Genomic DNA, 27,514 nt, shown 5'->3' on the forward strand with positions numbered 1-27,514 from the left:
CTATGACCTCTGCTTTAATTAATCATTTCTTAGCTTTATATTCATAATATCCCAAATAATGTGGTGTGCAAAAGATGTCATTTTAAGGGAAGTGCCAAGAACAGATTTCAACAATAAATGTATGATCATTTTTAATGACAAATAGGGGGGTGGTATTTGCTGTAGATTGAGATGTCACAACATTGACAGATTAAGAACATAGGATTTTAATTTGCCCTTTATAATGTGAGTTTTCATAGTTTTCAAAATAATTGCTTTTAGCAAACACTTGAAAAGTACTTTTAGTGAATTAATCTGAAAAATAAATACTGCTTGCAATTTCTTGTTCTCCCTCTAGTGCATCAAAACTCTGGCAGCCTGTCATCTGGCAGAATTAAGCATGGAATAACGATGGTATTGTGACTAATACACAAAAATATCAGACACTAACTAAATATTTGCAGAGGGCCCATTTGTGACACATTTACCATAGTTTGTTCCACTGAATGACAAGCTGCTTGACATGATAAAATTTTCGAAATACTGGCATTAGTCAAATGTCCAGAGTAGAATGGATAATCTCTTTAAACCCATTGTGTTCTCAGTGAAGAACATAATAGATGAATTCTGATCCTCCTAGTCCTTACAAGCCTTTCTGTCACTGCTGTGGTGTTTACATTCCACAAATAATTCTGCAGTGCTGTAATAAAGACATCACCCATCAACTTACCTCCTGTTAAGGTGTTAGGCTGCGCTGCATTTTATTATTCATTTGGGAAAAAGAATGATTGATGGGGGTGTTGAAACCAAGATAAGATAAAGCGTAAGAGCATATAATGACAGTTTAAAGGTCAGCATTTAATTGAATGTTAGATAAGAGGAGATAGCTTCCTCCTTTCATATCATGATGTCTCTTTGCCCATTTACATTGCATATCTTGAGATTTCAGACTTGGCTCTGCATTATTTTTTAACAGCTGAGACCCTTTATTTGCAGGATTAACAGTTTCATGAGCGTATGTGACCTTTAAAAGAGAATGATCCTAGATAAAGTTGTTTGGATAATCACTTGAGGAGGGTTTGCATAAAAGCCTTTGTGTTGGAAAAAATTCTCTGCAACCTGGTCAAACACTTCATTTTACAAAGCTTGGATTACAAAGCAAATAAACCAAAGACCACATTTGCACACAGCTTGGAAAGACCGGCAGAGATCTAAAGACTAAGGCCATACCTTGGTTTTATTAATCTCTTTAAAATTGTAGTAGAAAATCAAATGAAGAGGTTTATCATCAGAGAGTGTTTATAATTTCATAGATGAAAAGGTACTTCATAGCCTGAAGTCACCCATGTGCAATTGTGATGACTTGCTCTTGTGGCTTGAAGTTGGATACCAGGAAGGTGTAAAATTCATCAATACTGGACTTGGCTATACATATGTTTTTGAGTCATCAGCCTGAGTCTTCAGTAGCAAAACCATCGAGAATGCAGATTTATTACAAGCATTGAAATGTGGAAAGAAATACACACAACTTTGTAACATGTCAGCAGTAGTAACGGAATTATAGTCTTAAATGTGTAGGGACATACTTGAATGCATTTTCATTGGGGTCAGCAAAGGCTTTTTCCAAATGACTGAAATCTCTTGGAACAGTGGGCAGGGAGGCTGGGGCAGGTTTCCCATCCTGGCTCACCTCTGCTCTCTCAGCCAGCTGCTGCAAGGCTTCCGGGTAGGCTGCTCAGGCTTCAGCTAATGACAGGTTTCTCTGCTCCTCCAGCACACCTAGGGGAGACTGTTCAAGAGTTCTGCTCCTAGGAGTGCTGGAAACCTTTCTCCAAAGTTTTCTGTTTAAATTTATTTCCAAACTCTTTTTACCACCACGCTTTACACATGAGCTTGTGGGTTGTTGCTGGTCAGAGGCTTGCACAGGACTTCATTTGACTTCCGCGTTCTTCCTTGGTTTACTGGAAATTCCATACTTTGTATGTCTTAATAGTGAATTTGCCATTCAGGTCCTGTATTCGTTCTCTCACTCTTCCTTTTCTGTCACTTGCAGTTGCTGAGACTCCAGTTAGTGTTGGAGGTTATGCACAGTTTATATCTTACAGACCTAAATAGTCAACTTTAAACAGTACTTTGAAATTCCTTCCATTGTTCTTATTCCAGTCCTCAGGGTCTGCTGCTCTTCCTGTGCAAGATTGCTGTTTATGGATGATAGCACCTTACTGTGTGTTACAAGTCCTGGTAGTTTGTACCAGTTCAAACATGCAATGACATTTTCTTACCGTGGCATTGAGGGTGAGTGTAGAATTCAAAACTGCCCTTTTCCCAGTATGGAATATCCATGTGTTCACACGTGGAATATTCATATAAGTAGATACACATGTGTCTCAGCTATTTAAGAAACAGTGGATCATGAAAGCAATATGAAAAATCACAGATCTTGCATTGAATTATGTAAAACAGCTTCCAAGAAGAGTAAAGAATTGAGTAACTACTTCTATTGTTTGCATTGTTATGGGTTTTTTTGTTTGTTTCTTTGTGGGTTATTTTTGGTTGTTTTGTTTTGGTGTGGGTTTTTTTGTCTTTTTTTTTATAATTGGCGCTTTGTGTCTGAAAATTATTGTGGTTTATAATTTCAAGTTTAATAAATCAAGAGCTTCTTTGTGCTTGAAACTTTTGCCTTTAGTCCTTTGTAACTGCATAGGGTTTGTGGTGGTGTGGGTGTGTTTGTTGTGTTCCTGAATTTTGTAGTACCGATGGTTCAAAACCTGGTAGATCTGGACTTTGGAGAAAATTGCTTAGGAAGAACTCAATAGGAGTGTACTCTTCTGGCTGGGAAAATGAGCTTTCCACAGGAAACCTCTCATCCCAGCCACAGATAAATTTTACCAACCTGAAAAGGGCATATGCATTATTTAAAACAAAAAAAAGCTTTCTGACAATGTTTGGACAATTGGGCCAAGAGGGGCTCAGATATGAGCCCGCTTGCACTTAGACTCTGACCCGGTGTTCTGCCTGTGAGCAAAGAATTGGCGAGTGAATCCCTGTACAATGCAGCTGGACAGAGATCTCTGGTGGACAGCTTGTGGCTTTGAAACTGTTGTATCAGACTAATAGACTCATATTTTCATCTATGGAAAGCTTACCTGAGCCTGTCATTTAGAGATATCTTATGTTAGTGTCATTTTCTCTCCTCTTTGAATTTTCTGCATTTAGGCTGGTAATATATATGTAGTTTACCATTACAGAAAAAATAGTATCAATATAAATCTACAGAATTCCCTCAATGACTCCTAACATAATTTTTTTGTAAATATATGCGGTTCATTGTGCGGTGGCGATGGTATAAAGAAAGCTCTTACTGACATGAGCTAAAATCCGCTTATGTTATTAACCGCTCTGCCCTGTCACATCATCTTGTATTCCATGTTTTATAGAAGGGAAAAAATACATACTGGAAATGTGTGATTGTCTAACATTCCCGAGTATGTGTTCACGGAGGAAAGAATGGTGCCCTGCTATCATGAATCCAACATTATGATCATTGAGGGGAAAAAAAAATTAACTAATGTTTATAAAAACCTGAGAATCGCAATGCATTTTTCTGTGTAGTAACCCAGTATCGTTTTGCTTTAAGAAGGAAGTAATTTCTTTTTTTCTATAAATCTCTCACTGAACCAAGGCTATTACCTGCCGGAGGGCCCTGGTCAGTGCAATCCTGAGAAGCTGAAGTTACTCCGTTTTAATACACTTTCGGTTGTTGATTCTCTGATAAGAGTGTCTGTAAGTGTTTCAATTAAAGTGAGTTTGTGATAGTTATTTTTATTTCATGGATATCCATCCACAGCAAAATCTGATTTTCCAGCCACACTGCAGGTGTTCAAACAAGTTTTGCTTGGTAACACCTTCGGCTGCTGTGGGATTCTTACTACATCTAATTCCAGGACAAAAGCTGAGAGACTTTAGCACACTGTTAGTCTTTGTGTGAAAATAAAATATTCCTTTTGCCTGCTTTACCAGTGTAGCATTATGCTTATCTTTGCCTCAAAAGTTGCTTACCTCCCTGTTTTCTTGAGGAAGCCTAGGTGTATTTTCACCATCAGCATTCTGTTTCTGCCAGCTTGAGCACCAGCTTTCAGTTCTTTATTTCTTAGAATGTTTTCTCATAGAAATTACTGTTTTGTTCAGTGAGTGAAATTGACTTGTGTGCTCTTCAAGTACTGGAGTGCTCTTTAAACCTTGTTTCAAGGCAGACCTTGAAGTCTAGTTGCTTATATACTGCTCTCTCGCTGCAGAGACACTTTCCCAAAGGATATGAACGTGTGCAGGTGGATTTAGTCAGTTCAGTGTAGTGCCATTATGGTGCTGTGGACCCAGAAATAAAATAACAGAACCCGATAGTGTCCCTCTGAACAGATCTTGTTTATATATAACTTGACAGTAAAAATAAGGTGATGAGAACATACAGCGATTCTGGATTTTAAAAATTACATTTGACATGATAGAAAATTGGGTAAAAGTAATGACCAGGCTTCTTTCTGTGTGACTTTGGTAGCGTTATCTGATGGTCCTCCTCTTGTCATGGTTCTCTTGGCACGTCAGGCTTTTTGGGATACTAGGAATGTCAGGATTTCCCTCTAAGTGGAACTCTAGATGTCAGGCTGTAGTAGATCTGTTGCTATTGACTCTGGTTCTATATCTTTGTAGTTCTTCAAAATCTGAATCTAATTGATAAGGGAAAATTTTTGAGTGCCCTGTTGCATCAGCAGAACCAATATTATTTTTTAAGTAGTTCATAATCCCAAAAGTTTTGTCTGCTTCATTGTGCAGTGCTTTGTTAATATGAGTAAACTTGCTTTTAATGTCTTATTTAGGGTCCTTCATATAGCCATGTTCATTATGTTTTGGGTTTTTTTTTTTTTGGACTATTTATGATTAAATTCAGAATTCCTGAATGAAGACTTTTTTTTTTTTTTTTTTTTTTTTTTTTTTTGGAAAATGTGTTGTTAGGTGGGAAGGAGGAAATAAATGTGAAGACTTGGATCATATAGAAAATTGCTCCTGTCATAAGTTTAACAATGTTTTTTGATGGAGTTGCTCATGTATGGTTGAAGAAATTCATACCCAACATCTATGTTACCAAAACAGATTATTTTAACTGTGGGTACATTACAATACATACAGTATACACAGTAAAAGACATAGACTGGCCCGTATCACTCATGATTTGGAGTTTCTGAAAGAAAAAAGTAAATAAAAAAAAAATAAAATCAATGGAGAGGAAGAGAGAAGGAATTCAGAGAACATGTTAAGAGAGGAAGCTAAAAATAGAATCTTTTTTTCCCAACATATGTAGTAGCTATTTGAAGGATAATAGTTCAAGGATTGTGAAACGCTTATGTGCTCAACAAAGTATAAAAGTATTTACCTAATGCCGATGAATTTTTGTTTGTTGGGAAGAAGGCTTGATATCATAAATTGATAACTGTAAGAACTACTTCTTCCTATCCAGCTAGAGGCAAAAATCACACAGCTCTAAGAAAACATCACAACAGTAGAAAAGGACAGCAAATTATCATAATGCAAATGTGTATCTTCATGTAAAAAACCAGTGTTGCTTAGATGGCAGCTGAGGTGACTAGAAGGAACAGACAGTGGCATATGAAATAATGCCATGTATACAAATAGCAAATTAGGGCCACTTAATTGTTCCTGTAGTGCAGGAACTTGTGCTGCTTGTTGGAATTGAGAAGTGACATGTGCAAAACTGGGGAAGTGGTGCTCTCCCCTCCCAGAGTACAGAGCTGACTTAGAGCACTCTCTTATTTCAGTGTAGCAACAGAAATCAGCAGGATTCTGAAGCCTCTTGCTCCCATTGACAGAATACTAGACCTTCTGAGGGACTACTAGATCTGCTCTGGAGATGGGAGAGTGGGTGTATGAGTATTTCTGGACAGTGAAGAAAAGTAGTAGAAAAATTTGTAAACATAGTAGAAACATATTTTCATTCTAAAAACGTAGGCATCCACTCTGGTCATGTAAAGGTTTCTTGTAAGACACCTTTTCTAGCAACAGTAACACAATATTTAAGTAAAAATAACTTTCCTGAGTACCAACTTTAAAAGTCAGTGCTTTAATTAAAGTATGGCTATTCTGAACTAGTTCAGAGCTGTGCAAAACAGTTTGATTTTAGTTGGCATTTAGTAACCAGTCCACTGCTAGAACAGGACTAGTTGTCAGAGATTATCGTGGACCAAACGATAATGTATGTTTGACATTGATATCAAAGTTACTAACCTTAAAAGCGAATAACCCATTTCTGCGTGCTTTTTCCTCAGACACCTGAGGAGCTAGAAGATGTATCTGACCTTGAAGAAGACTATGATGCACGTAGCCGTACAAGTATTCAGACTGAAGGGAAGACTGACAGGGTAGGTATTACACCAGTTTATTTAAAAAGCAATTTGACAAGGGGAAAAATGCTAGTTCCTGCAAAGCCACTTGAAGGCATACAGTGAAACATTAAAATCTAGTTCAGCTCTTAATAGCTTTCTGAAAATGTGCAGAGGGCATAAAATGATGTGTATGACCTGAGAGAGGAAAAGTGTAAATACATGGTAAAGATATAGAATCATAGAGTATCTCAAGTTGGAAGGGTCCGATAAGAATCTTGTCCAGGTCGCTGCAGGACTGCCTAAAACTGAACCATATGACTAAGAGCATCATCCAGGCGCTCCTTGAACTCCAACAGGCTTAGTGCCATCACCGCTTCCCTGGGGAGCCGGTTCCAATGACCAGTGTAAATTAGACAGAAAAATTCTAACACGTTACAGTTTCATAAGTGGGGCTTGGACTAATAGCAGGTAGGTTATTAAGGCATTTTTTACATCTGGGTCTTAGTGAAGCCTGCAATGTGTATTAACCCAAGCCAGCCTCTACGTATGAGGAAGTTCAAATGCACTGAAGAGTAAGGACTGCACGTGCAACCTTAGCACCAAAGCAGCTGAGTTACAGACTGTGCCTGCTGTGTTCATGTGAGAACTCTTCTACTTTGGATGGCTTAACTAGTGAATTTATGAGGAAGTATGAAAAGCTTAATACAGTATCTGACAATTTCTGTATCTCCAAAGTTGTGAATGTGGTTTTCTTTTTGTATCATCATTTAACCTGAGGACTCCACTACATTACTGGTTATTGTTTACATTCAAACATTTTTAAGACCCCAGGAACATTTTGAGGTAACAAAAAGGTTTCTCGGTGCAAAATTCATGTATTTAGCAAATATTAATCTTCTTTATGTTTCCATTTTAAATGATGTTTCAGCAAAACTGTACTCTATTCATAACTTTCTGAACTGAAAATATCCATGGAGTCAGAAATGTCTATTTCATTACTTGTTTGCTCAATATCTAGGGCAGTAACGGATCTCTCACACTTGATTGATTCTAGTATTATTCCCTTAATGGAAATTATAAATGATAGAGCTAGTTTGGAAAAAGCAAAACTTTTTAATATAAAAAGAATTATGTCAAGAAGATGACATTTTAATTCACATTTGCTTTTCAACAAGCACTACTTTCTTTTATTCCCCAAACAAATATTTTCTTCATTAAGACCCTAAGTACTAATGAAAAGCTACTAACCAAAATAAAGGCTGTTCACTTGTGTTGCATATGTGTATTTCAGTTACATGTTAATTAACTGTCATTTGATTCTTAAAATATTGTGAGAAATGTAACAACTCTGTGAAAGGTCAGCTCATACTATGTTATTACTTAATAAATGTAACTTGCAATTAAAATATACTAGCTGCCCTTCTCTAATAAAGTTACTCTTTGTAAATGTCAGCACATTGCCCCCACTTTACAGGCCAAGATTTCTGTTGTAGTTATGAAAGGCAAGGTTTTCCTTCAAAACATTACCTGTATAAGATGCTGTGGTTTCGTTTGGGGCAGGTGCAGTTGATATGCTTACATATTTTCATAAATATCCCGTAATGACATCACTTGAAGGTTTTCTGTCACTAGGAAAACGTTAGTAATAGTTTGTAGATGTTTACTATCGTAATGTAGTAGCAAAAGATCCACTAAAGCTTTAAAATATCACATCACATCTCTGGGATGCACTTTCCGTTGTGCTGCACACGATGTATAATCCACAAAATCTGATTCTTCATCTTTACCTGGGAACAGGTTTCCTAGTTTTCAGAGTAATATTATCAGGGCCATAAATGGCACGTTACTCAAAAAATTAATTGGAAATTACAGCTTTGACTAAATTAGATACATAACCTCTTAACCTAAATCACTATGTTGACAGAAACCTTCACATACATTTTCTTTTAAACAAATGTTTGAACAAATCAATTTGCTGCTGCACCAAACACGAACAATGATTTGAGGCCTCTTTGTTTTGTACCATTACTTGATATTGATATTTGAAGATTTATACCTAGAACCTATTTAGTAAAATGAAGCATGTGTATAGGGAAGACGGATTTTAAGGTTTAGACAGGGGTTTTGTTTTGTGCTCTGCAGCAGGTTTCCTGTGCTATTGCGAGGCTTTTGCACGCAGTAGTAACATCAAGAATGGCTGTTCCAGAAGTGGTATGGCAAGATTGCAGAGACACTTTTTTTCCTCCTTGAGATCTTTCTCTTGGGCATTTCCACTACAGTAATTCAATTTTATTTACATATACCTGTCTTGATATACTAGCTCTGCATAATATCACTCTTGATTCCTCTTCCTTTGTCAGGAGTGTTGTATTTTCTGCTATGTCACATCTCTCACTGCTCCAACAGGGAACTACTGCCTGTGAAAGCACCTTTGTTCTTTCTCTTTTTATCACAACATAAAAAACATATCGCAGCATGTAAAAACAGATGTGATGTGCATATGCCACTTTTAACATCTCAACTAGCAAATCTCATTTTCCTTATGTAGGAAAAAATCCATATATTATTAATGATAAGTTCTTCAGAATCTGTCTGTATAGAGATTATAGGTTTGTGGTGAGATGACAGATTGAGATTTGACCTGGTGTTTATGTTCCTGAATCTGCAAGTACATAGGTAATTTCAGAAATGTTCCTTCATTGATCTTTCCCTCAGATAATTATATCTTCAAGATGAATATGTGGATGCTTATGGCACCATCCCACACTGTGGCATGCAGGTTAACTTGGGCAATGTGCTGTGAGATCCCTCCGTCATTAAACTGGATAGCAATACTCATCATTATTTGTAGAATGGTTTTACTTCCCTGAAGAAGATCCTTAGGACCAAATCCTTAGCTACTGTAAAAACAGATGCTGCTTGTGGATCCAAAGATTAACACAGTTTTTCTCAGCTGAAAGCTAGGGCTGCCTCTGGTTGTTGGGTCTGATTTGTGTAGTTACTCTGCAAGCTTATCACACAGTAATTTTACTTCAGGAAATTTATCCCGTCATGATCAGTCTAATTCCACTCGAGGTAGTTAGTGGTTTATGATATAATTTTGCATTGAAGAGAAGGTCAATTAAGTACTTGCCCAGTTAATTTTCAGTGTTATAAGACAATGTACGTTCTGATGATAGGAGAAAATTTGTGTTGAAAGTTACTAAATGAGTTAGGAGAACAGCTTAGCTTAATTTTAAAGTTATTGCTACAGGTTAGGTGTTTATATTGAAGAAGAGGTGAAATGTTTTAGCTCATACATAATCCACCTAGGGATGACAAGAGCAGAAATGCTTTCAGGCAACCACCCACCCACAGGTTTTCTCAGAGTCCTGCAGACTGTTGTATGAGTACATACACAGAAATGTCTCAGAATAAGATCTTCTTTTATATGAATTTGTTTCATACTATGTTTACACAACAATTCAGAGGTGATAACAGAGTTGTCTCAGTGTGTATTATATTGTGATTGAGAAAATCCATGCTGAATTAGTTTATTGTTTTATTTGTATTACATCTTAAATACAACAATCATTAATTAATTAATCATTAATCTAAAAAGATATTTAGCCTTGAAAAGATGGCCACATAAAAGTCTTACCAAACCAATACAAAGAAACACCAAGAACACCTATTGATACTTGCACAAAACAGTACTTAGAAGGGAAGTTAATTTGCCATTAAATGAATCAGCTATTCTTACCGAAGTAAGAAGTACTTTACATCTAAGTTCCTACATTAATAGAAATGCTGGCATACATTAACAGGAGGATGTGGTGCTTTGTTAATAAAAAGCTGAGTTTAAAGTATTTTGTAAATTTAATTTTTTTCAAAGCCACACAGAAGCTTGAAATCCTGATGATAAAAGTTTGAGAATAATGCAAATAACTAATTTCAAGTAGGTCCTGCTACTAATCATTTTGACAGTTAATACACAGCAGAAGATTCCCTGTCAGAACTCATGATCTATAAAAAGGATTTAATTTCCTTGCTAATGCTTAAGATACCCCCATTTTAGTAAGGGGAAGAGGCGAAGTTAATGGAAGACTCAAGGTTGTAGCAGTCCCAATATTATACACTATTACAAAGTAGGACTGGAAAGAACTCTGAGAAGTAGGTTGATCTGGCCTTTTATTATAATATACTTCTTTCTGACACGTGCATGTATAAGAGCAATTGCATTGCTGTACCTGTTTAGCTCATTACTGGAATTCACTCTTTATTGGAAAGTGGTTTATACCTCATATACCTTTTTTTTTTTTTTTTTACTTGTAGATCCTAAATTCCATGTCCTCACTGTTTTTTACACGCCATATTAAATAACTCAAATACCCTTTATTTATCCTTTAAGATAGTGCTTTTATTATGTCTTTTTGCTGTTTTTCTTTCCTCTGGATGCTCTTCAGTTGGTTAATGACTTTGTGAATCTCGTGTCCAGACTATCCATATTGTTAAATGTATATGCCAGCTGTGGTCTCGACAACAAGGACTAGCGTAAGCTTTACAGTATTTTCTTCTGTATACATACTTCAGAATGAGTTTTGTATGAGATTTGCCCTTTGTCAAGAGTACAACATTTTGATCAACAAATCCTCACCCACAGAACTGCTGATAACCACTTGTGTCTCAGTTCTGTGTGCATATTGGTGTAAAACCCTGTACATGTCTCAGCTGAAATACATTCTGTTATGTTTTCAGATCAGTTCTCAGGTTTCTCAAGATCACTTTGAATTGTAAACGAGGACCATTTTATGTTAAACCAGGCCTCTTACACTGCAGACGCGTACTGTGTACTCTTGGCTCTGTCATCCACACCATTAGTGAAAATACCGAATGATGCCAGAGTCAGGGCAGGTCCCTTCAGAATTCCTCCTGATAGATCCCTCTAGTTTGGCATGTGTTCTTGACAAGTACTCCGTGCACAGTTTTCTAACCAGTATCACATCCACCCAGTGGCAATTACATGTAGGTGATATTTCTGTAGATTATTTGTGAGGGTGACATGAAAACCAGTGACAAAACCTTAGTGAAACCCAGATTCACGACATGTTGCTTCTTCATTTATTGGCTTGTTACCCTGGGACAAGGAGAAATTAGATTTAATATGACAATTGCCTCATCTAAGTCAACCTTTTTAGTGAAGGCTGATGCAAAAATGCCATTGAAAAGTTTGTTCTTTTTTTATTACTTCCTGATAGCTTTATCTTTTTATCCAATTGTATTGTATCTAAAAATACAGAGGAACTGGTGTGACAGCACAAATGAGGCACTCTTTGAACTTGTTCAAAGAATGCTGGACTTCAGCAGGCATGTTACAGTTCTTAGAACTGGAACATGACAACTGGTGACAGCAGATAGTATATTTGACAGCAGAAATGCAGCTTCTCTCAGCTGTCATTATCATACCCTCACACAACTCATCTCTGGGGAACATCCTGTGTATTCGCTTTGCTGTGAATTGCTGAATATCCACCGTTCTCTCTTTGGCCTCTTTATCCAAACTTGAACAATTATTCACTCAGTAGAAAAAGCAGTATAAGGTAGTGGACACATTTTACTCATTTTGATAGAATCAGTCTTAATTCTGTCCCATATTCAAGAAAAGTACTTCTTTCTATATTGGCATTAAAAATACATCTGTGTAAGTCCTCATAAGTCCCTTTCTTGTGCTCACCTTTATGATGAAGTATGCTCAGCTAATGTGCACACATTTTATGGTGGTGATCTACAAAGTTTATTCAAGAAAAAACAGATGTCACAATTGGAACTGTTTTAAAGTAGTTTGATTGAAATTTATGCTTGTCCTTGGAGTGATTTAGAGAGATTTTGTTCACTTCTACCAAGCGTTCAGCTGACTGTGTAGCAGGGCAACGAGAACATAGGTGAGATGGCTTCTTATAACTACTGTATGTGAAGAGCATGTTGGTTTGTATTCTTGTTTGTAAAAGCTCTGAAAAGTTTTTCATGTGTTACATTGGGAGAGCGGGGTTTGCTTTATTTGTAACCTACAAAACTGTAGAAAATTGTAGAGTTTTTCTCTCTTTCTACTTTATAGTTACGTGACACGCTGCAACCTACAAAGCAGGAAGTGTTAAATAATTTTCAAAGGGAGGTTCTTCCCTTTGAAGAGGATATCTGGCTCACCTCTGTCTCAGACAAAAGTAGCTTTTGATAACAGAAACAAATTGCTTGAAGATATTTTGCCTCTTGTGGCTTTTCTTTCCCTCCTCTCTTCCTTGTAAGTGGTGAGAATTTTGGTGGTGTGGATCTAGCCAGTCATTTGTTTTAAGGGGATAAGGAAAGAAAAAAAGCACGTCACTCTAGAACTTGGAGAAAATAATCAGAAGTTTATATGCAAGTCAACTCCTTAGAGTGCAGCCACGGACAAAGGTGAGGAAAAAAAAAAGGGGTTCTTTGGTTTTGCATCTCACTGGCACATAATACAGCAGTGAGAGAAGAGTCAAAATCTTCACCAAGTAGTTACTCCCTACGTGTCCTCTGTTTTTATCATTATGTGGACAGTTCTGACCTTAAAACTTCAGTATCTGTGATAGCGAATTGATTGAAACTTAGAAGGGGCCAAAATGAAAAGAAACACCAACCTCACGTGTTAAGTCAAGTTGGAAACGGGACAGTGCAAATAACTTCAGTGTTGGAGACTCCCAGCGACCAGGGATAAATAGCCTTCTGAAGAGTTAATGCAAGGAAATTAAGTATCTATATATACCTGGGGGTTTTGTAATAGAAGAAAGGAAAATATTTCTTCTTTTACCTAGTTTTGACTGTTACATGCTACTGCAACAAAAAACATTTTGTCTTGGAAATAATGAAAAAATAATTTTCTCCTATTTTGATACAAAACCGTATCTGTGCTTAAGAGGCTGTGTATGCAACTGTTTTATTTTGTTGCTGTGCATGGCTTTAAACACTATGAGGGAAATGAAAGAAAAATCAAGGTCAGAACTGTTGTTTCCTTTGCCCCTTTGTTCCAGTGGATAATGTCACATTCCATCTGAAACTCATTATTGCTGGAACATAGCAGGGTACTGTATGTCACAATTCTGTCATTAAAATGTCATCTTTCTTGGGGTTTCCAGATCTAGGCCTGTGTTCTTTAGCTCAAAACAGTAGTGAAGCTGGGGGCTAGGAAATACCATAAGTATCCACCGATCAGCAAATATGTGTTAGATTATTAAAAGGGTACTTTGGTTATCTGAACTGTGTAGCCCAACTCTTATTTTTGCCTGTTCCACACCTTTCCCAGCAAGCTGAACCTACAACCATGAGGAAAATGTGTCTTAGTTTAGGTGTTTGTGGGATTTGTTTTGCTTTGTTGTTGTTGTTGTTTTCCTTTCAGATAACAGGTTAAGTATTCCTTAAAATAGTAACACTTTCTCATTCTGTGACTGCAATGATAATTTGGGAGACCTGTAATTTCCATTAATTCATGTAAATGCCAAAATTAACCTTGTGACAGAGTGTTTCAAGCAAAAATGGAATCTCTGAAATTGCATGGCTTGAAAAAAATATACATTACATATTAAACTGCTTACCCATGATACTAATTGTAAGTAATTCTGCCACTGCCTTAGCTTTCCATTTTATGGATGGTAGATGTTTTATAAACAAGAACAAGTCACAAAATATTTATTAATTACTGCATAATTACAGTGTGTGAATAGTTGCTGTATGTAACTCTGAGCTCCTGATGGCCTGCGGTGCAAGAGGTGCACCTCTTCAGAGAGAAGGTGGGAGAGAAATCCACTGTGGCAGTAGGGCCACCAAGACCTGGAGGCCAAGGTCTCCTCTCTTCTTGGGGCAGAAGGTTTTAGGAAGGGCCAGGGCTGCCGTATGGCCACATGATATGTCAGCCCCTGTCTGCAACCTGGCCTGTTTCTGACACAGGAGTTATATCTGACCCTTATCTGGAGCAGGCTGATAATCCTTCTTGTGAAGAAGAATATTAAGTGAAATATTTCTCTCACTACGCTGTGTTTTCAGAAGTTGGTTCACTCTTGATACATTAAATACTTCAGTAATGCTTAAATGTCGGAAGAATACATGCGTTTAGTGTAGATTGAATGTTCTGATTCCATAGAGTGAGCTTGCACAAAACACACAACTCTTCTAGCTACACTAAACCTTTATTTTCCAACAGTCTTAGCTGGTGGAATGTTTGCAAATAGTCCAGTCTGGAGCTGCAGCCCAGAATAGGGCCGTGTCCTGCCTGAGCCCGGTTTGGCTGCGGCTTTGTTAGAATATGGGATGTTTTCCTCTTGGCATCCAGGGTACTCTCTTGGTAACCTTATTCACGTACTGATTTCTGACATGTTCATCTATCTTCTTCAAGGACGGAAGGTGCATATTTGAACAATTAAGTCCCAGTTCTTAAAATGATATTGTAGAGCCTTCTCAGGAGAGAGGGCGGGCATACCTGAAAGTTTTAGGACAATTAAGCATTTTGTTATTCTTTACTACCTGAAAGAATATTGCATAGTGAAACTTGCATATACATCATAATTAATATCTCTTAGGCTCGTTCATCCCTAAGAAAAAGCAAAATCTATCAGTTGTATTTCATAAAGGCTCTTTGAAATAATTTGTTCTTTGTTCCCTTACTATATTAATATTAATGGTTTCATGGACACCACTGTCTCCATTACAGTGAGGTAATTTATTTGGCCCAACCCAATGATTTTGAAATTCAGAAGCGCTACATATTTAATAATATCCAGTGGTTTTGTTTTAAAAAAGAATAACACTCAGACATTTTGCAAATCAAATCATTTTATGTTTCAGGCTAAGATGACTCAACTGCCAGAGGCTGAAAAGGAAAAGATAGCTGAGCAAGTGGCCGACTTCAAAAAAGTCAAGAGTAAGCTTGATGCAGAGATTGAAATATGGGATGATACCAGCAATGACATCATTGTTTTGGCCAAGAGGATGTGTGTGATTATGATGGAGATGACTGACTTCACAAGGTAACTACGCAAAAAAGGGTCCTCAATATGGAGAAAGGTTGTAGGCCATTGTCATATTGTTATAGCAGGAAATACTGGGTTTTTAATGCGGGATTGGGGTTTCTGCACATTTTTTAGCACTTTATTTCTGCTCTCAATGACAGGGAAAAAGTAACAAAATAATCTTGATTTTAAGCTGTAGTTCTGTCTCATCTCTTGTTCTACTTGCACCATACTGTGCTATCAAGCATAAAACATACTGTACGGAGCATATGCCTGGCAATACACATTCAGACTTGTGCATATTTTATATAATGTTGCTTGCTGTTGCTTTCATCAGAACTGAATAAATGTTCAGTAAATTTCATCAAATTAATTGTACCAAAGGGAGGTGCTGGTGGTTCCCCCCCCCCACCCAGCCCATTCTGGTTGCTGATAGGTAGTTGAAGCCTTAAAACACAACCACTCTTGCAAGACACTTAATGTCTCATAAAATAAGTCCTTTCATGCAAGATATGAAGAAAAATCTAAGCCTCTTGGAGAAATTCTTCAAGTGTGTAAATTAACAGAGTTGCATAGAGTTGAACCAGCTGACAAACCTGGGATCTGGCATAGGCCCATTCTGAGGAAGGGACTTGTTGCATTTTATCAGGTTTACACTTTCCAAATTCACCTTCATGTGAGAGAAGTTTAAAGACCTGCATGTTGAACTCTGCAATCCTTTTGTTCTTTTTAAGAGCATATGATTTGTATTGAGAGATAGAACATATTGTGCCATAAATTCAGTCTTTACAATTAAAGTCACCTCCCTTACCAGAATTCTTTAAATTATTAGCTTTAGATTAATCAAGATTAACAAGGCCAGTGCATTGTCTTAGCTTTGCATCTGTGCCTCTCAGTTGAATACACCATAATTTGTAGTTTTGACCCGAAGAGCAGCTCTTGTCCAGTGTTGCTGATATCCAAAGGTTCCGCAGAACTCTGAAATGACTCAGGTAAAATAACTTACCTGAAAGTCAAATCAAAATCTGTTGGGTAGAGTGGAAATCCTAGTCTTTCCTTCAGAATATGGTAGGCAGCTATGTTATTGGAAGATGGATTTTGATGATTCTCTTCCACATTTTAGGAAATATGTTACTCATTTTACTTCATAGATGTTTAAACTATAACTTGAGATATAAAAGTATATACTCCTGTATGATATGTTTGATGCTTGTAGTTTCTTGGGGGGTATGACCATCCTACAAAGGTTCTTGTTGAGTTTCTAGGACTGTTTGTAACAGAGGCCAAGGTCACCCTGTAGTACTGTACATACAAGTATCTTACAAGATACTTTCGTATCTTACATAACTTTACCTTACATCTTCAGAAAACTGGTTTTGAATACATCTGTCAGTAGTATGTTTTCAAGTTTTGTTGTTTCTTTAATGATGCCAGGCAAGGTCTTGTAAAATGAAGGCTTGTATCTATCTAAACAATAGTTAAACTCTTCCCTTCCTCTTGTTGTATGAAAGGTGGCAGTTAAGTGCTGAGGAGCACAGCTGGCTTCCTTGCTTCCTTCTCTGGGAACACCTGGGGATGAATAGTGCAGAAGCCACAGCAGGCACCAGCTCACCTTAGGGGTTGATGTCTCCAGTCTGTACTTCCAAGTTCTTGGACATGGAAGAAATAAAATATTCTGGCATTTTTTATTTGTTACATCAGAAGCTACTCAGGCAAACAGTAAATTTCTATATTTGAGTCACTTGTTATGTAAGTCGATTTCTGTTTTCTTTCAAATGTATTATCTTGCATTCATTTTTATTTAATCTTAGTGAGTGCTTTCCAAAGTTTTAGTTTTTCAAGGTCATCTTGGCATCTTAGTGTGTTAGCGTGTGTGTATTATCCTGAACATTTACGCGACATATTCAACTAAAACCAAATCAGTGTTGATATCAGAATAACTCATTATTCAGACAGAAGGGAATGGGAACAGTGCTGGCATAAGGTATTGATGTATATGCCTCAGATCATTAACAAAACTACTCCAGGGTGATTTCGGTGAAGGCCAGTGATAATCAGTGGTTGTTCAGTGGGAGTTAATATTCGTGTAAAGAGTAACCATGTGAAGTAGCTTATTATGGTTTAGCTTCCTCATTTGATTATAGAGGCAGATGCCTCTGCTTTTTTTTTCTTTTTGAGTCTTAACGGAAGGGACCTGCAGAACCTCATTGGAGGTGATTCTTATCCTACTGAACATTAATGAACATGTCCTCTGCAGGTAGACACTAGGCCGGGCTACTGTAATTTTAAGTAATATGTATTTTTCCAGCTTGCTTTCAACTTTGTATATGCTACATGACATAAGTGTACTAAAACTTGATGAAACTTGCTGCCGTGAACCATCCTATTAATCATTGTCGTGGAAAACTTATACCTGGCAGATGGAAAAGCAGTTGAGCAAGAACAGAAATCTATTGTTGGAAGTATGTAGCAGCTAACAGCAGCTGCTAATCAGGGGTATGTACATGATAATCAAGCCTGTTTATGCAAAACTGGTTCTATTGATTGCTGTAATGTTAGAAATTCTATACAAATACCATCATATTTGCAGTAGTAAGCTTTGGCCCTGACAGGCAGAGGTGGAGGCAATAGGTAGCAGGCATTTGCTCTGCTGAAAGCATGGCCCCCTGTTCTCATTTGGACTCCACTAGACTTTTTGCTTGTAGGAGAATAACATATGAAGTTCTTGCAGTTCTACTGTCTGTTCGCTGAAGGTTGTTGCTGTTAGAAATGAGACAATTTGGTAGAGGTTTCTTTCCTGAATTTTACTTTGCTGAAAATGAACTGGACTGTAGTTTTAGTTTCTCTATGAGAGCTACAGTGAATAAGACAAGAAGAACAAAAGAATGTGAGATAGTGCCTATATTGCCATGGCTTCAACAGCAAAGGTATTCAGCAAAGCTGAGAAATGAATGCGGTATCAGTGGGTCTGCTGATGTTTTCCATCTGTTTTCAGCCTGTAGCTGCAGCCTCAGTGAGGACAAGATAAAAGGGTTGATTTGGCCATAGATTTTTCCTAATGGTCATCTTGGATGACTTCAGGATGAGCATTTTGTTTTGTGTAGATCCCATTTTGAATTACTGAACTCTCATTTTCAGGGTGTCTCACAGTGCAGAGTGTATGATGTGCTGATTGCTGAAGATGTATATCTAAGTGTTGTGATGCTCACTTGGATGCACCGAAGTCCCTTTGTAGTCTCAGGTGTCTGATGCCTGAAATGTCATAGCTATACAAGGACCATTACTGACTTGAAAACTCAGTCCAAAACTTATGTCTACTGGTTTCAAAATAGGGTTTTCAGCTTCCACTTTTCAAGCAGCAACAGATGTGTCCTTGTGTGAGAGAATATACTATTTTAAAGGAATGGCTTCTGTCTTGACAATGAATGAGTTTTCTCCTTTAAATTGAGTTTTTAAGTGAACAAAGTTCCTGTATAAACATAGAGAAATGAATTAATTTAACTTGCTAGACTTGAGTATATGTGACATAGTTTCATTGTATTGATGGGTGGTATCTAAGTGAAAGATTGGAACAGAACTGGCATCTGAACAGGCAGACTTTTAGAGGAGTAAGAAGTGGCTTGTTTGGATTTGCGATGTAGGATCTATGTGGGGAGGAGATGCTGAGCCTGTGAGGCAGTTGGTTCACCCCAAACAAAAGAGAACTTAACCAAGATTGACATTAAAACACGGTTTCGTGGAGCTATTATACAGAGTTGTCTTAAGGCTAGTTCAGATTTTTTTAAGCAATTAATTCAAAGCTCTACTTTGACTTTTAGAGTTACTATTTTTCAAAGCTTTATTTTACAGAAACTGAAGAAGTAGCTAATAAACAAGCTTGAGTACATTCAGTGTCCCAAATGTACTCATTTTTCCCCTGAGCTTTCTAACCATTGTCAAATTACATTATTGCTAAGAAACCTTGCAGGGCTTTTGAAATAACTGCTTATTTATATGTTTATCTCAAATACAGGTATGAATTGTGGTTTTAAACAGAAAAAAGTATGAACAAAATTACCCCAAAGACAGCCTGGGCTTAGATAGATACGCATGTACGTATTCTTCTTAGGAAGCAGTGTTGTTATGCACTAGTCTCTATTCTCTGACAGTGTTTTGGAATGTACAGCAGGCAGAATTACCTATAAAAGGAATGGAAGGGTGAAAAAATAGGGGGTTTTGTATGTATAATCATAAATATATATATATGCTTATATAATTTGAATTTCTTTTCTTTGTATCTTGTTCTATTGCATTTTCCCTCAATTCCTGGTACAAAAGCAGGAATATTGACTGATAGAAAATGTTCAAGTTTACAAAGAAGTTAGAGCTTTAAAAACATTTGTCCCATAAAATTAAATCACAAGTCAGTCTTCAGTCATTTTCCTATGTCTTCTGTAGAGATAAATTGTCTCATCTGCTGTAATCATTTTAATCATATTCTGGTGAAAATACTATGACTTCTCTGCTGATAGGCAAAAAATGTACAAGAAAAATCCTGGAGTGAGGATGTAAATGGAGCAAGATTTTTTTTTTCCATTGCCACAGCAGATTTATAATTAAGAGGGTATTTGCCAATAAAGAGACACAAATCCCCTTTACTGATAAAAAGGAATGTCTGTCTATTTCCAGTAGTGTGTAGGATCAGAACAGTGCAATTTTTAATTCCTATTGAGAAAGTAGCAATGGTTTAAGCAGAAAGTTTTAGTGGGCAGCCTTTGAGTCTTGCCTGCCAAGGAAAGTTCCTTCGTAATAATAGAGAACTGCAGGATGGCTTCACACCATCACACTTTGCTGATAGGAAAGATACCACCAGGTTCTCAGATGAGATTTGGACATACAAGGCAGAGCTTGCTGCCGTGTTTGAGGTGATTTTAAAGATACACCAGGGAGAGACCAGCTCTGGTAACTGAGTTCTGCCGGGCGGTTTCACAGCATGCCCTGATGGCGTGCAGGGCCTGGTTGAAGGCTCTATGGCAATCCTTTTCAGTTTTCTGTGATACAAACAGTAAACAAGAATCACTGGGCTTGTACTCCTACCTATTTTGTAGGTTTGTTGACATTCCAGATGGCACCATATAAACAGTTTTTTAAAAAAAGTGCAACTCTTAATTAACCGTTTGGAATATGCCTCATATCTGCTCTTGACACATTTCTAAAATGGCATCAATATCAGAGTTAATATTAGAAAAATAGTAAAAATAGCAAAACAAGTTAACAAGACTTGGAAAAACAATCTAGAAAGTCATCCCCCCAAATCTGTCCCTTTATCCTTATAGTATGCCTAAATATGATTGTGCATCCATCTCTAGTACTTCCAAAGACTGCAGCTTAGAGAATTTTCTTTCTGTAGTACTCTTGGTTAAGACCACGTGCAGCTGCCTGATTTAGCAAGTCTCCTCCTCTGATACAAGCCAAAGTCTTCAGCCTTACTTCATCTGCTCGCCCTGGTCTTCTTGTCTTTGCTTGGGAAAGAAGAGGGGGGAGATCTAAAAGGAAGATGGGAAATCATGGTGGCAGTTCTGTAGTTATTGGGATTTTAAGAGACCATGAGACAGAAAGGTGATGATGGAAGAGGTGAGAAGAGGGATTCTGTTCCTGTCCAAGTTGATCGATGGAGCTCATCACCATAAATCGCTATTTGTTTTACCTTTTCTGGTGTCTTTTTCCACCTTAGAGTTATCCATGATCCTGCTAGTTTCCCTTCAGTTTCCAAATGCTTCTGAAATACTACAGAGCCTTTCCACTGCACCCCAGAATCCACTGACATCCTTGCCTTTTTCTGGCCCTTCCAGTCCCTCAGATTTATCTCTGTTCCATCCAGCTCCTACTCAGTCCCCTCCCTGGTCACCATCCCAGTCTGTCACTGCTACAAAAGATAATGGTACCTTTAGTACTAAATCTCTGAACTGCGTAAGTGCCATTACATCTACATTTCAACTTCAGATACATAAAAAAAGTTTCCCTTTCTCTTGTCTCATCACTCAGAGAATTCATAGGTTAGCATTGTTTCATTAAACAGTCGGGGACGCTTTTGAAAGTCCAGTGTTTGCATCATAAGGTACAAAAAACCCATGCATCATAAGATACATATAAGAAAAAACAACTTTAAAATTAATTACTTCATCAAAAAAAACACCCAAAGATTGAAGGTTTTAAAAGTTTTGTCAATAGCGATGTGTTCTAGCTGAGTCATCAGAAAGGACAGAGTCCTTTTGGACAAAATTATTTTGGGGCACTGTAGTGAACCCTCCTTAGAGTTCTATTGTAAAAGCAACTTCTCCTAGAGTTAATTATATAAAGATGTTATTCAAGACATTTATTTCTGAAGCAGGTACAATGTAGTTGTGTGTGCATATTTTCGTGTGTTTTACCATACATGCTTTGATAAACAGAACCACTAGGATTTACTTGTTACAACATAGTAGATTAAGCAGATGAATTTTACTGTTAAAATGAGCGGCAGAATTGCATTAGCTAGAGTAGTGTGTTATTTAAGATTTTGCAGTACTTGCAGGATACTGACTGTCCTGCCAGAACTACATGTAGTAGCCTCAGGCAGTTGTAACCCTCAAGTAGAAACATAGTCTCTCAAATTTGTAAGGAATTGTTGAGATATGTCAAGTTAAATCGTATCATGTAACACAGAATCAGCTGATATTGCTCTTTCTTTCTGAATGTCACAGAGCTTGTAAAATGTATACAAATTCAGCTTTCAGAAATAAGTAAAGATTTTGAAGGCAAAAATCCTGTATCTGTCCTCCTGCCCATCTCAAAAGATTTTGACTGAGTCTGAATTTCATGCATCATACTACAGTGTCTTTATTAATGATATTTACATAAATATGATAGTTCATGTGGATGCTCTTTTACTATTTTTATTTTCAGCTGATTCCTTAAGAAATATACCAGCAAATATTTATTCAGAAATAGCAGTCACTACACTATAGCCTCAATATAATTCTAAAATGTAATTGCTAAATATTCATCCTCTGATAGCAAAATTTATTTTAAAAAGAAGACATTCAAATATATTAATTTTTATGCATCCATATATTTCAAAGTGATAATCACTTTGTGGAAGTCTTAGAACCAAAAGATAAATGTTTCAACAACAGAAAACTAGAGCTTTGCTCTGTTATTCAGAGTATTACTCAAAGTATTTAGATAGCTGATTTGGCTGCAAGTTGAGTGGAGTTACTCATGTGAGTGAAGTTACGAGTCCGGAGTGAGGTTTTAATGGAAAGGATTGGATTGGAGTGAGCTCATGTCAGAAAATTTGCAGGAACTGTTCTACTGCTGAATCACTGTTGGATCTGTGTGAGCTGATGTTTTCTCCCCTATTTCTAAATGCCTAAAATTGTTCACTGAGAGAGCAGTCATACTGGGAAAACACAAGCTCCTCAGCAAATGATCAGGACAGAAGGATGTTCTGTTACTATTTTTCCTTCTCTCAGCAGCATAACAACATTGTTCATCTCTTTCTACACTCTAAGCATCCATAATTACTTAAATGCTTTTCTAAATGCCTCTTTCCTTGGAAGAGTGAGGCATTCACATTTTGGTCTTTTATTTAACTACTGTTTTTTTAAAGACACTTTGTGCAACTTTCATCTCTTTGGATCAAAACTGAAAGTGAACATAATGCATTTTTTATTATCAAGCTTAACGGTTACGTGTAGACTTTTGAAAGAAAAGTGGCAAAACGTTATTTTAGCTTGACATTTGACCTCCTTAATTTCAACTTCTATATTGCCAATGCTTGCAAACCAATTTTAAAAACTTTTCCTGAAAGAAAACCAGGTATTGATACAAGTAGCAGGGCTCAAAAGGGGAGCCTTTTCATGTAGACAGGAAATTCTTAAAAAAAAAAAAAAAATTAATTGATTGGAAACACAGTAACTTGCCAGCTGGAACAGAAAATAACTTTTTACTTTTGTATGTACAGGCAGAAGCCCAGACACATTGTCTCACAAAGAGAATTCTAGTAGTCACCTGGTTAAAATCTGCATAGAACTTAAAAACTCTGATGATGGCTATCCTTTGTGATGTTTTTAGTTGACTTACTGCTGGACTGTACAAAGCCATTTCTGAACCATTTCTTTCATGCTGTAGGATGCCTTGTAGTCATGGAAGCTATGCAGATTAATTCCTCTGATTAGAACAATTACATGCTCCACATGCTAAAAGAATTTTACAAATTTAAGACCAAGAAAATGTTTTCCATCCTAAACAGTGAGCCTGTTAATTCTACTGCTTCTGTATAAATCCTTTATTTGTACTGACATGTTAGCTATATAGCTAAAAAAACTTCTATACATAGGACAAAACAATGTACTGATAGGAACACAAAGATACTTTTAGACCTCTCTGTCTCAGTATCTTTAAGTGTAACTAGTATTTTCTTGAAAACAGTGGGTCCTCAAGAAATCAGATAAGTAACCATTGTTGCTACTTCCCTATTTTTCCTCTACTCTTCTGCAAGGTTTCAATGAATTCCTTGCATTTTTAGCAATCTTACAGTCTGTAAGACTTGTTTCAGGGTACTTAGTACTTCTTGATACCAGTACTACAAGCCTTAGCGTAAAAGTTGAAGGGATAAAGAGGCGTTTGTTGGTTGGGCAAGGAGGTTAATGAGGAGCTAACATTCATAGCTCAGGTACACAGCCAAAGAGAACTTAATAAAATAGGGACATACTTCAATATGGCAAATCCTTAATAAGGCAGATAAACTGATCTATCTGCCCATTGGTATAAATCCATCTAGGACTAGAAGCAAATAAACCACAAAGTCACAACATACATTACAGCAGATGCAACTTGTCATTAAAACAGAATTGTATAATATCTCTTGTGCCTGAAAGAGCTGTGTTTTACCTTACATCTCTGGGGACTATGCCACTCAGAAAACAAAGTGAGTTCAGGACTCCCAAGTTCTAGCTCCTGTCAGCAAAGACATAAGGAGCATAAAGCAAGAACGGTTCAGGCAGAAATGTACCAGCTTCCCGGCTGGTTTCTTAGGCAGCTGGGAAGCCTGTGGCAGGGCAGTCTCCTTTGGGCATGATAGACCAAGGGAAAAACTGTACCTGTGTGAGCAGCGCTAGGCCCAGGCTAAAGGCAGATGCAGTGCCACCTCACAGTGTCTGGCTGTGGCAAGGAGCCCAGGGTGCTGGTAACAAGATCCCTCAGCAGTCCCAGACAGGGTAAGCAGTGAAGCAGCTGTATGGTCCATCCAGGAGCAAAAGGAGAGGGAGCCAAAATCAGACTCCAGCATGTGCATGAGGGGTCCATCCAGGAGACAAGCTACAGGCAAGGTATGTCTAAAGTCCATCCAGAGGGCAGGGCTAGAAACAGGGCAGCAGACAGGTATACCTGTGATTCCAGTGAGGGCATGGGGGGGTGCAGGCCAGAGCTTAAATAGAGCTCGTGGGCCAGTGAGCAGAGGCTGTGGGAGGAGGCCTCAGCTGAGACTGCTCAGGACCATTAAGGCCTGTGGCAGGTGGACCAGACCAGAGCTGCTTCTTCTAAATCCCTTTTCTCAGGCCATTCTGATGGCTCAGGCCTACCCAGAAAGGGAAGCCAAGAAGACAGTGTCCAAACTGGATATGAGGTCATGATCAGTGACCTATTACAATTTGTTGTTCTTATGATGATGTTCAGGTAAGTCACAGGTTTTGTAGCATTCTCCAGTCGGCATGCCATTGAGCCTGCCTTTTGAACTTTAATGGCTTGATCCAAGACTTGTTTTTCTGCTTATTTTGCTCAAGCTGTTGTTGGGTAAGAATACCCAGCAATGTCTCCTGGAGAAATAACGAAGCAGTCATTAAAAAGGCAAAGCGCCTCTCCCAGCTTTTTTTCCCTTTTAAAATGTGGGCATATTTTTGTGGAATTTATTTGCTATATTTTGTACATGCTGTATATTTTTTGCTGTAACACCATATGTTCAGGCTCCTCCTGAATTAATTAGCAAAAATTAGAAGCTTAAACCTTTGGAGGGTTTCCAAGAAAAAAAGACTGGAAACACGGTTATCAGCCCCTCCATTGGAAGTGTAGGCACATAAGTGAATTAATTATGACCAGACATTTGACATGAAATATCAGTTACTTTTTTTTTTTCATTAATTTAATGCTGATTCAACTGAAAGTTTTCCTTCTACAAGAGATCAGTCACATTCAGAATATGATGTACACTCACATTTCTCTTGACTATATATTCTCCAAGGATGAAAAAAATGGATTTATGAGTTACTGCACTGTTGACCTGGCTGGTGTTTGTGAAATAGAAGACTGGAGTTTAATTATCAAGGTGGAGTTTATGAACTTCACAATACAGATAGTACCCAATGTGGGTACATAAAAATGAGTAGTAACTTTTAAAAGAAGTCAAATAGTAATTGCAGATAGTGAAATAGAAAGGAAACAGATCAGTGGGATGTTATTTGATAAAGCAAAGGGATGCTCTATGCTTTGCAGTGCTGGTTATCACCATTTGAAGATACTCTTCAAAGGTTTGCTTGTGGTTACCAGGATGAGATTAATGTAGTAGAGGGGTGTCATTTTTTGGTCTGCTGCACTGATCTTAGTGAGGAGGCAAGTTGGCATTCTGGAGAAAGGGCACTGAGGAAAGCTGCTCGTCAGGGACTTCTCTGCCATCTTAGAAGAAACTCCATCAACTTAGTGTTTCAAGGTTTCTCTATCAGAATGTAAAACATGAAAAAATCTTGAGGCTGTAAGTCATATTGTCCAAAGCAAAGTGATTTTGTAATGTTCTAAGAATCAGGTACTTTACATGTACAGTAAGTCATAAGCATTGGAGAAAAATTAGGCTTTGGCCCTTTGTGTTCTGAACATATCCCATATCCTTTAACATATAGATGAGGTGAAGGCACAGCACACCCTAAAAAGCAGGTTTTATGGGGGTACCCAGCCATATCCAAATCAGCTACAGGCTCTCCAGATTGTGTGCCTGGCTTTGGTCATTTGGTATATCAGAAGTACACTGTAGAGTGGGGAGAGGAAGTATGGTTAGAATTTTCAGTATATGACTTCAGTTGTTCCTAAAATATTATTGTACTATTATTTTCCCCTCTTCTCTAAGCTGGGTTACTGACCCATTGTTTGACAGCACCATAGCACTTGCTGTAGTCACCCTCTGCTGTGCAGATGAAGCCATGGCTATTTCAGAGACATAAGGCCTTCATGTTCATAAAATCAATTCACCTGTATTGTTTCTCCTCCCCCTGTTCACCCTACCAAATGTGTGATGTTCTTCTGTTGTGAGTGATCAGTCCACAGGAAATAATTTCAGTTGAACCTTTAGTTTCTTTATGGCCAGGAGTCAAGCTAGGATGGAGTTGCCATCTAATGAAATGTAATTGTTCCCAGAAGCTGCAGGGCTACAAGCAATATCACTGTGTTTTGTGTATGATTCATTTTATCTAGTATCCTTTTAGTTCAGTTTTCTTTTTTGAATATGCATAGTTCTGAGTAAAACTATTCATGAATGCTCACCTTGGGAGCATGGTGAACAAGAGAAACAGCACTGAACGCCTATGTTTTGTGCTAAAAATATGACTGGAGTCTGCTTCAACCTTTTTTAATTAAACCAGGACCTTTTAGGATTCACAGAGTCTTCCAATGGTTTTCACACCTTTTTCTTCAACACTATGCAGCATTTTTAACACACTTTTGTTGTTGTTGTTCACTGGCTTTGGCGGCTGCTGTTTTGGGACCCTTGGAGATAAAGGCTCTGTCTTTCTCCTTAAAATTGCACTGATAGTGGCATTCAGCTTCTCTTAGTGTGCCTTGGACCTGATACAGTACTGCTGCTCATAAAGGTTAGCAAATAGTGTTGCCTCTCCATCCTGCTGCATTCTTGACAACTTTGAGGCATAATACTGTAGGGCAGAAAGATGTCTGCCCGTACCAAGCGTCTGGCCCAAACTCCGCGCTGCTCTGGCACCAGCTCAGAGCACGTTTCAGCTTTCTCATTATAAAGATGGCGTTTCCCTCATCATGGCCACCAGTTGCCATTCCTGCAGCGAGGCATGTTCACACTCAGAGCACGGTGCTGCCTCCCTGCCCCAGGTCTTGTTTCATCCA

The 27,514-nt window shown here is 37.8% G+C and overlaps 1 protein-coding gene across 1 annotated transcript in view; it reads left to right on the forward strand.

Moving 5' to 3' along the window:
- Window positions 1-27,514, forward strand: part of LOC309440492 (catenin alpha-3) — a gene marked incomplete at its 5' end in the record, with an annotated part of 175,157 nt that overhangs the window by 113,960 nt on the left and 33,683 nt on the right. Inside the window, 2 exons of the mRNA XM_082054180.1 lie at window positions 6,318-6,410; window positions 15,213-15,394. Of these exons, the coding sequence (XP_081910306.1) occupies window positions 6,318-6,410; window positions 15,213-15,394 (275 nt within the window). The remainder of the gene's footprint in view (window positions 1-6,317; window positions 6,411-15,212; window positions 15,395-27,514) is intronic.

Source organism: Streptopelia decaocto (assembly GCF_964273445.1).
Source record: "Streptopelia decaocto genome assembly, chromosome: 5".
In the NCBI taxonomy this organism is placed as follows: Eukaryota; Metazoa; Chordata; class Aves; order Columbiformes; family Columbidae; genus Streptopelia; species Streptopelia decaocto.